This window comes from Limanda limanda, chromosome 1 (assembly GCF_963576545.1).
Source record: "Limanda limanda chromosome 1, fLimLim1.1, whole genome shotgun sequence".
NCBI classification, from domain to species: Eukaryota; Metazoa; Chordata; class Actinopteri; order Pleuronectiformes; family Pleuronectidae; genus Limanda; species Limanda limanda.
In genome coordinates this window covers 37,117,710-37,129,620 of record NC_083636.1, presented here as the reverse complement: position 1 = coordinate 37,129,620, position 11,911 = coordinate 37,117,710, and the positions used below count along the sequence as shown (strand labels likewise).

Genomic DNA, 11,911 nt, shown 5'->3' with positions numbered 1-11,911 from the left:
GGAGAAATGTATATTTTTAGATTTGATTTGTTAAAACATGTCCTTAGTACAGCAATTACAACACTATGAGGGGTTTTCAACAGCTCAGCTCACACAAGCCGTTATCAGAAGCCGTCTTTGATAAGGTTTTTAAACTTCTTGACCTCGTCTTTGGTATTTTCTTCGTTTGAGCAGCAACTGACATCTACATCCAACTCTTCAACAGCTGAAAATAGTATTTTTCTTTCCATTGTTCTGCGAAAGAAAAAGGATGGAAGTTACCTCTTCAAGGTCCCCACTGCAGCTCCTCTACAGAGCAAGCCACCACTGAGAGTAAATGTTTAACGAGAGGGAAACGTCACGTCAAAGATCACGTCCTAATGTTTTACCTGTGGACTTATAAATATGAAAATACTGGATTTCAATATTAGAAGACACAAACCAAGATGTGCGTCTCTTCTTTAAAAGAAACTATCAGTAAAGTGAAATACATCCTGATACCAAAGAGGGGACAAATAACAGCATGAAAACAGCATGACCTGTTTTTACTTTGGAATAACTGCAAATAGGTGCTTGGGTCCGTCTCTGCGGCTGCTCTCCTAAAAGGCTTCTTCTTGGAAAAAGCAACGCCAGAGGTCGTCTGTGCGTCAGCGTTCTATGAGCCATGATTACACTTCTTGTGTTAGGCAACCTCTTAATCCAAAGTAGTGACCGAACCATGACCGTTCCATGAAATTAACAGCGTGTTTATTAAAGTTACCATGGACACCGCTGGGCTCTATTTCTGGAGATGTCCTATGAGTCGTATCAGAGGGAGAAGGAACAAACAACCGATGTGTCAGTTCAGGTTGGAGCCGATGGGTTCAAACCAAATTTTCAAAAATAAGTCACAAATATTCTGCTTATTCTCATCTGCTTCTGAGTCTATATTCGGCTTCCAGTTTACGGCGGCGCTCACATCCCCAGTGTATGTGCATAGCCATGAAAATAGGAAGTAGAATAGATTGAGATAATTTCTGATACAGAACTAAAATGCACATCTAGATGCAGATTGTTTTCGTTAAATCGGGATTTAGTTGAATTTGGGCATTTAGGGAATTCATGGCCGTGTCTGTGGGATTGAATCCAAAATAAACGACGGACCTCATCAGCTCTCAAACTTTTAAAACAGATGAAGGCAGCGTTCTGCCATGTTTGTGAGGGCTCTGCAAGAAAAACAAGTCATGCGGGTCATGCACATAATCCCTTGCTGTGCAGTAATCTTGGACTTTTCTATCGACAATCTCCACCTCCTCCGGTTGCCGCTCATCTTCCCACCTCAATCACTTCTCACTCTATAGATGTGATATAAGAAAATCTCTTTGATTAATATATTACTGAAGACCAGCCAACTTGAGATGTTTGATCAAGGATTGGACGCAGAATGGACACATGGTGGAGGATGAAGCACGGATGAGTGGAGGAGGATGAGAAGAGGAGGGAGGGATGGGATTTCTTGGGTGAAGTTCTACTCAGGTCACCAGAGATGAGGACAGGCGATTATAAAAAGAAAATACGTTTGATTTGATGCCACATGTTTTTGTCTTTGAGACACACAAAGGCTTTAATACCATTTTAAAGAGTTGATTTTAGAAGTTGGGTGTTGCATGTTGTAGGAACATCGCAGGAAATGGTATAGATGCGTTTTAATTTGAAAACCTATGTCCCTGTGGGCCCCTCTGGCTCATGCTACATGAATATAACATCAATACTTTAAATCCTGAATCCAGCATCTGTCTAATGATGCGGCCAGTCCGGTTCAGCCGCACGTTTGATATGTGATCCAACTCCTCAGTCCGCGTCCTGAGGGGTTGGCAGGGCCCAAGAAATCCTCCACAAGAGTTTACAGCCAGGATTTACCACAGGGGTTAAGTTATCCACACAAATCAATCCCTTTTTCATTTGCAGAAACAGTCCTGCAGACATGATTTACAAGTACAGTAGCTGCAGACATGAAATCCAAGGGCAACTCAGGGCTGCAAATCACACTTCGGCTTCGGCTGCCAGTTTATGATGTCCTGGTTGGTATCATGGAGCTGGAACATACTCTGAACCCGAAGTTGCAAATTACATTTTCTTCATGTACTGGGGTATTTAGTACCATCTGTGGCATAGTAAGTACAAACTAGGACATTGTGTCACAACCCCTTGAGGAAAAAAAGGGAGCGAGAGAAATCCTCACTCTGAGCGGCATGCACGATCCAGAAGCAGCTAAGCACTCGCTCCTCTCTTGACACTGCTCTCCGTTTTGTCATTTTTTAAGGGTAAACATTGTTCGCTCAGTCAGAACTGTGTAGTAGCAGTCGCTCACTGTGTACTGACTCAGTGAAGTCTTCACATCCCTTTAGTATCTTACATCTCAGTTGCGGCGGTGAATGAAAACACAGCGTAAACTCCGGCGTCCGAGTAGTTTGAAGAAGGTGCCGAACGTGAATACAAACACAAAACCAACTGCTCGGAGAAAAGTGCAACTAATTCATGGTTATGATTCATTCCACATTTCACAGTTAAGGCATATGATTAGAGAGAAGAGTGGTCTGTGATTAGGTTCAGCAGTGTGGCTGGTTTTCATTTGGCCGCCAGCACAACAATCATAACTGTGGCAGAGGCGGCGGGTAATAGTTTGAGCATTCTTTGTATTTATTTTGGGACAAATTGGACTTGGGTGGGTGATTCTCGATTTCTTGCCGCCGAAGCTTCAATCCGAGTCTTGACCTGTGTTATAAAGAGAAAATACACCCGGCTGCTCCAGCATATCCAGACTTAAAGCAGCTTAAACAGATGGCGGATGGATTGGATAATAACCCTCCGATCGATTCATTAGGCTGGGTTAGATCGTCAAAGACAGCGACTCTTGATAAAAGACATTTCTCAAAGACATAAGAATGAAAAGTAGATCATGAAAAACCTATTACTGGAAATAGCCTGGTGCATGCACAGAATAAGGTTTCCCTTCCTGTCTCTGTCCTTATGAGAGGTATTGATTATTCAATGGATAAATATACTGTCAATTCCTACAGTGAATGCCTTATAACTGTCTTGTACATGTTTCACGACTCCCCAAACCCAAGTAAATTTATTTTTCATTCACCAACTGCATTTGAAGTATTTATTTTAAAAATATTGCTTAGTTGGAGTCCTAGTCGGGACGGTCCTGTCCGAAAGTTATTTTGCCCGACTCTGGTTCCGTCCGTCAGGTGAGCTGCTCGTTGCTCTGCTGCCACCGATCGGCACAAATCACGAATCACTGCCACACGTCACCCAAAGCTAGCAGGGTCCGGGACAGGAAATCAATGGGCTCTCACGGGCCACTCCATCAGTCCAAATATCTGGAGTTTGATGGCAAAGAGAAAGAGGCAGTGGGAATGATTTGCAGGCCGGAGAGGGGGGAAGGGATAGAGGCAGGTCTTAAGGGCCATGCAAGTTCTGGTCAGATTGCATGGGCATGTTTGAGGCGTGATGTGTAGTCTCCCGTAAGAAGAAAACCTCATACCCAGGTTCCTGTACCAATAGGAAATAGATATTTTTCTTTAACTTCCTAAAATTGAGGTTTTCAAATGTGAAATCTCCCCTGCGTTGGATGGGAGAGTTGAAGGGAGCTGAACAGCCCAGGAGATTGACCATGTGTTGTGGAGACATTAAGAAGTTAATTATTGTTGTTTGTCCACTGATTTGCTTCCGATCAGCAGTTAGAGCAGCAGCGGCTGTGACCCTCAGCTCAAAGAGGAAATTGAGGTACTTAAAAGCCAGATGGCAGAAAATTGTCACTGCTTCTTTGAATCATAACTCACAGACAGGATACACATACTTTTAGATCCAGTGTGAATTACACAGTTTGTCCAAATAAATGCTCATAAATCCACAATAAAACAGACTACTCGAGAATTATATAGTTTACAGTATTTCTGTGTACCATCACGCACCTGCATCATATCCCTGCAAACAGTAACTGCTCATTTTTATGATTGGTTCTAACTTAATTGATTTCTCCATTGCAACAATTAACTATACAAATATAACATTATAGAATAATAGAATGATCTGACAACTCTGATTTAGATAAAGGAATATTTGATCAAAGAATAAAGAAAAAGAAAAACTCAATTCCATACAGTATAACATTTGCGAAAATTGTCAAGATATTCCAATTTTCCAGCTGTTACATTTTGTACTAACAGGTAATTATACACATTGTGAGCCATCTGATAAATTGCAGTGTTTAAACCCACTGCAAGTCTAACTTCGCAAAGAGAAAATACGTTTGTTAGATCTTGAGTTGCTTCACCAGCATTGACAATTAGTTTTCAATGTTTTACGGCTGCGTGTATCTCTGGCTTTTCTTTGGTGCATTGCACGGTGGACATGCACAGCGCTCTCCAGATTCACGCCAATTTTCCAGTGTAAACACACAAGATTTCCTCACGACTCGTTTGGAATTACTAATGCGCTGTGGCATTACAGTCTGACCGGATGATAACTTTCCATATCTGACAGTCGTGAAGCACCAGCGACCGTTTGAGTGACAGAGACAGGGATGCAGGGAGACTACAGGAGATCAAGTCATATTAGGGAAAAAAAAAATTGGGAGGCAGGAGAATTTAAAGGACAGATCGAGTTAGTGCGTCACAGTGAAAGGGATCGAGCGCCTGAGCCGAGCGTGAACAAGCCTGATAAGCAAGTGACTCAGAAAGACGTCTGAATTTTGAATTGAGTCGAACAAATTCCTTTTGAATAAGAGCAGCGGCTCATGAAAGTGATATCATATGGAAATGTTTCCAACGAGCCATTTAACATCCCCGCTGGAACCGGCTGCAGATAGGATTGCCTCAGGTTGCAGGCGGTGCATGCAAATGTTCTGGTAAATGTGAAGAGCCGCTGCCGTCCAGGTCATGATTTAATTCCTCCAATTTTTTCTCACTTTGATTTAACACCTTGGCTCATGTTTTTTGTTAATTTGGGTTTAGTCGATGAATCTCTCTGGGCACAATGATGTATAACCACAAGTCTGCTGAGTTTAAAGTGAAAGAGAGAAAACCGGGGATTCACTGTCACTCTCTCTGTGTTTCAGTGGTGGACAGCAAGGTGATCCTGGAGGGCCTGCAGAGATATGGCCCCACGCCAATCTACCTGCCTGTCAGCTACCGGATCCTCAACGCCGAGTCAGCGTTCTTCCTGCAGGAGGCGAACCAGGACTTAATGAGGAACTCCAGCCTGCAGGCTCGCACTGAGTCCTTCTTCATCCATCAGGCCAGGCAGATGCCCTTTATCAATGCTAGCTACGGGCCGCTGTCAGTCCAGCAGCCTGTCCCCCTGGAGCTGCTGCAGACCGTGCCCGGGTCCTTCAATCCAGCCTCCGTCACTTCATCATCTGTGCCAACAACAGCGGCGGCATCGCCCCTGTTTACATTCAACTGGAAGGTCCACACGTATATTATCAGCGAGAGTATTCACCCCAGTTGGCCAAAGGTCCAGGTGTTGTTCTACGTAGCCGGGAGGGACTGGGACGATTACAGTGCCATCCACAAGCTGCCCTGCGTCCGGATGTTTGCCTTCCACGAGACCCAAGAGGTGCGCGGCACGTGCCGGCTAAAAGGTGAGTTGGGGATATGCGTTGCCGAGCTGGAGCCCCTGGCCAGCTGGTTCAGCCCCCCCACTGTCAGGCCGGGGAGGCAGCGGGTACCAGAGCAGGCCCAGGGCACGCCTGTGGAGCTGTACTACATGCTTCAGACGTCGGACAACGGAGACTGCAGCTCAGAGGATTCAAGAAAGGGCAGCCCGGTCCGCTCCGAGCAGCCCCGGCCCATGGGCTACTCTGCAGGCCACACACCCATGCAGCGCATCGGGAGCGTCAGGCTGTTTCAGCCGCTGTTGGAGCTCAAGTTGGACAATAACTTTGTGGTGATGGCTCCTTCCAAACCCATCCGGCAGAGAGAAACAGTCTCCACCTTTCTGTCTTTGTCCACGCTCTCCTCGGTGCAAATCTTCACCCTCAGGTGAGTCGAGCTCCTCCTGGGAGAACACAGTTTATTCTGCTTCTCCGCTAATGCTTTCCAATTTCCCTGTTTAAACAGAATTCCCTGAACATGCTATATATGCAGTTGAATTAAAGATAGAGTGGTAGGGTATTAAATAAAGCACCAATGATTGATAGACCTGTGAGAATAACCCACAAACTGAATCATGCAGATTAAAGATAATAGATAACAGTTTTCAAGCAGCATAGATTAAATACAATCATTGCATTTCCTCTTTCCTACGACCAGACACTTGTTTTGTAAACATCATATTTAACATCGCGTTTAATCATAAATAATCTGCACTTGGAAAAATCTGGGATTAATCTCTGGCATTTGAGATTAGGAAATATGTGCATGATAAGCTTTTGATTTGCCACATCACAGTCAGCGTCTCCTTTGCTGCCCAGAATCATTTGGGTTGTTCAGCTGTTTATTTAGATCATTTGTCGACTTATCAGAAAAAACACAATATCACACAAATGTAAACAAGACAGTGGTATACACACGTCCTTGTGAAATCAATTGCCGCAGCTTCATTGTGTGCACAGACAACGCAGACACACACAGCCCTCAGATCCTTAACCTGGTTTTGCTGTCGCGGAGGAAATTCTAATTTCAGGAGGAAGACAGTATTTTTCGTGTGAAATAACATGATTTCAGTGACAAAGAGATTGTCGCAAACGAAATCTTGACTCTGAACCAACTTGAAGCCTCTTGGTATTTATTTAAAGGGGTTTTCTGAAAGTGGAAGCACAAGCTAAAGACAAAAAATCTCACAAAGTTTGAGTTTGAGTTTACTCGTGGTATTATTTGTCAGGCTTACAGTTGAAGGGTCAAACTCAAAATTGTGTTGGTTATACTTCTATACCTACATTTTGCTTATATTAGATGATGACTTTTACCATATTTGGCTTCATCTCCTATCTCTCTTTTCTGCTTGAGTGAAGTATTTGTGTTTACTGCAACCGATGGGGTTCTGTCGAGAAGGTTTGTTTGTGTTTATCGCTCCCTTCCAAATAACGCTGGAGAGATTACAGTTATCAGACTGCTTAGCACCCTCTAAACTGCATCTTTGATAACCTGCAGGGGATTGTTTTGCCTGGATAACGCCTTAATTATGCTTTTGTGTTATTTATGAAAATTGCTTCATGTTCTCACCTTCAAAATTGCCTGTCGGAGAGAGAAGAGAAAAAAGAAAATGTTTTATCTGAAGTGATTCCACACAACAACAAAGTGGTTATTGATACGTTGAGGGGTGTCTCGTACAAATTACGATTCAAAGTGACGGGTAATTGCTTCGTGTTGTTTGATGCAAATGAAGGTGTAAGGAATATGCTTTTTTTTTCCACCGGGCTACTTTTATGCCTGAGATCTAAATCACGGCAGTTGAAACAGTTAGCAGCCTCCGAGTGGAGCTGTGACAGACAGCCTTGGCCATTTGTCAACCCTGGGTAAGCAGGAAATCTGCCAAAAAGCCTCATTGCTTTTTTTCTCCCACTCCAGTGATGATGAACTCCCATGAAGTATTAGTGCTCGCAGTGTGTGTTTATCACATTTGTCAGCATGTGTGTAAATGGGAGCTTTAAAGGCGGTGGTGGTTTTTTCTTCTTCTTGTGCCTCTTTGCACCAGCGTTGCAGCCCCATCGTTCAGAAGTTCATCTTTTTTCATGTTTTTTCCGTCGGGATGGAGCGGACTTTAAAAAAATCCAACCAAAATACCTCATTAGCAACCAAAAGATTAAACCTCAAAGTGTTTGGAAATCACAGGCTACAGTGCAGTAGTTGATTTGCCAGCTGACCAAACTCTGTGACTGAACACCCGAAAGCTGAGGATTCATCTCGTGTCAGTTGTTTTGATTTCCCCGATAAGACAAAACTCGTCACTTTAAAACACCCTTTAAGAACTCGATATTCTCTTGATGATGATGGTTTGAATTCAAGTCCTTTTTCGCTGGGGGTGGGAGAGTTTGTGCGTCTGTAGGTGTTCAGCACACACGTGTGAGTCTGTATGTTTGCTCGCCCCTGCTCTGCTTCTCTCTCTCTCTCTCTCTCTATGTGTGTGTTTGCATACTGTCTACCGATGCTTGCTTATTCATTGGCGTGGGTGTGTTTATGGACAGCTTACATTACAAGTGACTCTGGTGGGTTGCTCCCACAAGCTGAGGCCTCATTAACTATTTATATGCTATGGAGTTACTTGCTTCTCCACATTATGTCTCCCCCACCATCCACACCCCCCATCCCTGCAGCACAGACAGAAGAATAGTGTCTGTATTCTGGGGCCGGAATGAATCTGAATTGATTCGATACGATCACAATACTTAGGTACATATTCGATATTGCAATACTACAAATATGGCAATTTGATATCATGATATATTATAATTGCAATGTTGAATTTTCAATACTACAAACACAAATATACCGTAGATACTATGTATAGTAGTGATGGTGGTGAGGACTATCTAGGTCCCGCCTTTACACACTCTTAACAAATCTAGTCAGCCTCAGCTGTCAATCAATGCATTTAAAACCAGTTTTATAGAATCAAATTAAACCCACGTTATCATAAATATCAACATTAGAACAGACTTCAGTGTGATAACAACTTCATAATGTAATTGTACAATCTTATTTGCCCAGTCCCATGTAGCTATGTCCAGAATTAACAGTTAACTGCTTAAATTACTACCTCAGTGTACCTCAGCCCCATGCACCTTATTCCTACATATGCAAACATTTTTTATCTTATACTGTATAATTTGACTCTTTATATCGGCTTCTCTACTTTTTTGGAGAAAACTGCAAGATCTAATATACATGTACAATCCTTTTAATCAGAGAGAAGTCATGTGCAGTGTTATTTATTTTGCAGTTGATTTAAGCGGCTGGCTGAGATTTCCAAGGGCCAATAAACCTCAATTCAAAGATGCATCAGTGTATGTTTTTATTTATTGCTCTGCCCTGTTTGTCAGCATCATTTACAATCAGCAGAATGTGTCATTTAATTTATTGACTCACTCTGGGCCCTGCTGGAAAATTGTTGGCATGTGAGGAATTATGACATTATACCAGCAGGCTTTATATTAGGTCACGCTGTCTTTTATAAGTGCAGCTTATGATTTGACTAAATGAACAAAATATTTAACTTTAATGATAATATTCAAAATATATAATTTTGCATACCAATGTCTATCCAGCTCTTAACGTTTAGCAGCACAGATAAATCAGCACACTTAACCACAGGGCTGTTTCACCGGCCATTTTTCTCTCTCTGCCTTGTTGTGTAATTGGCTGTATTGGCTCTAATTTAATGCAATTATTTCGACTGTAATTACAGGAATTCAATCCCAGATAGTTGACAAAACACACAGACATTTGCACACACACACACACACACACACACCTACACACGGAGTCATGAATATTCACACAAACACTCATACTCGCAGACACATCTTGACGCCCGCACACACACACACACACACACACACACGTGCGTGGACCTGCTCGGTGCCAACTGTAGAGTCAAGGGGTGTTTGTCAAGCTAAAGTCTCCCACTGGAATCAGTAATTCCCTGCTCCCTGCCTCATTAGCTGTGGAGAGAGTGAGGCAGCAGGTTCGGGAAAAAAGCGTTCTCCAGCTCCTCCTTATTCACCATGCAAATGAAAAAAACCATTTCCTCCTGAACAAATTAACAGGCTTTTCAAAAGATAAATTGCCCCAGCTGTATTGTAATTTTGACTAAACAATCCAACATCTTTCCACGGACCCTCCCCCCCACCCCCCCAGGGCCGGTGTTGCTGATGAATGCAAATGAATTTTCCAAATCCTGAGCGTGTGGAGGTGGAAGGATGAGATTCCTCATACTGTGCCAACCCAAACAACCAGCATGGGTTGTTTTTGTTATGCGGAGATTTAGCAGGTGAAAGAGGCAGGTTCAGTGTTGAGGCTGTGAATAAAGACGTGGAATTAGCAGAGGCAGTAATTCAGATGCTCGGGATGTGCCGTGCTTTCCTGTCAGATTCTGCTCCAGGTCGGGTTTACAGCTTGTGTGACTCAGCTGATTGTTATTGCCCGTTGTTTGTTCAAATATCAACGGGAGAAAAGGTTCGAATAAAGATGTTCACCTCAGAGCATTAGCCTTATCTTGACGGCACTCCTGTGATTCAGTTCTCGGTAAAGGTCACCCGGGATAGGTATGTTTCTTTTCCATTTCCATTACTGTACTTATCTGTGCTTTTCCTCCCCCCCACTCCCGTATTTTATCCGCCGTTCTCTCTCGCTTCCTTGTGTTTTTTAACCTTTCCCTCTTGGTGCATGCGCTCTGCTCTCCCGTCACATTCTTTGTGCTTCCGCTGAGTTCGACATGTTCCTCCTCCTGCTGCTGCTGCTGCTGCTGAAACTGTGGCAAAAAAAACAACTCCTTTGTTCTGAGATCTAAATATCCAGGAGCCTCGTGCCTGAAATTCTAATTCAACTCTGCCTCGATGTGAAGTTCAGCCTCCTCTCACCCCTCCCTCTCCCTTGCTCTACCCAGCTCCTTCTTTCCCTCCCCGCCTCCTCACCAGTGTTTACTTTGAAAGCGCTCATTCACACATTAATAAGTAATTAGTGATTTGTGGCCTGGGGAGACGTGACTGTGTGGATCTCACTCTGTGTTGAACCCGCCACCGCAGAGCAATCACCAGTTCCCTGCAGCAAGTCATTTGAATCCTTGTACTTTCCACTGTAATGATTTTCCATCACCATTCTCTTCTTGAATTTGTGTCTCAACTGATGAGTATTGGACATCAGGATCCCAGAATGCATTGCTCTGCCACTTCCCTGCTCCCTGTTCGCACTTTCTTTGCACTCGCTCCGTCCATCTGCCTCGGGAGAGGCTTCGCGTCCCACAGGAATCTTTCATGATCCCGCAGCCTGGCAGAGGGTCACAGGCACGAGGCCGCAGCGCTCACAGTGACACATGCCTCCAGGACGCTCGGTACTGACGGGGTCAAGGGTCGCCTCGGTTGTTCTCTCTGGTTCTTTTGAACTCGCGAATGTCTCGCAGGCTCGGCCGGGCAGCAGGAGGGATGAAGGAGGATGGAGTGGGTCCTCCCGGGGGACTGAAGCTCCATGTCTGGTCTCGGTGTTAGAGTTACTGAACTTATGTGTGGTAAGTAGGAGGGAATCTACAGTCGTAGATGCTTCGAGCTTGAATCGAGAAGCCAGAATCAAATGAAGAAAACAATACACTTTTACAGAAATTAAATTTTGTTGTATCTCTTGTATTACTTTCTGGATGTGTATCTGTAGAACCTGACGCCCAAAAGTAGAGTATAGAAAATCCTAGAAAAGCTACAAGAGGAGGCTACACTTTGGAGATATGCAACTGATACATCCAACCTATTGGTCCTCTCTTTAAAGCTATGGCCCCAAAACACATTAACATAGACAATCTGTCACCGGATTTATACCACACTGGCTTTTTTGGAAAAAGATTTCAACAAATCAGATTTAAAAAAGTGTTTCAGGCACAACTTACCAAAAACTACCTTTAATAAAGTCCACAGATACACATTGATTGTGTATAACAAGTTTCTCAAAACATTACAGCTTTGATGTTTAGAAGAATAAACTAAGACGAGACACTTTTCAAAAATGATTAATGTTTCTTCTTTTCACAAACTGAATAAGCTGTCAAAACCTGTTTCAAACATCCTTGTCTTCATGAAAAAAGAAACAAATAGAATATGTGTTCATTGAATACAAATTGAAAAAAGGCTAATTAAAGACTATTTGGTAAGGGAACATTTGGTGAATGCGTTTTAAAGCTATCAACATGATGTTAATTATAATTTTTTTCACCTGACGAAATGTATTTGCTTTTGTGT

At 43.2% G+C, this 11,911-nt stretch overlaps 1 protein-coding gene across 1 annotated transcript in view; it reads left to right on the top strand.

Annotated features, from left to right (window-relative positions):
* The first annotated feature begins 5,004 nt into the window (after positions 1-5,004).
* The window catches only part of si:dkey-112m2.1 (transmembrane protein 132C), a 94,553-nt gene continuing 87,646 nt past the window's right edge, over positions 5,005-11,911 (top strand). The window contains exon 1 of the mRNA XM_061075758.1: positions 5,005-6,011. Coding sequence (XP_060931741.1) covers positions 5,005-6,011 — 1,007 coding nt within the window. The remainder of the gene's footprint in view (positions 6,012-11,911) is intronic.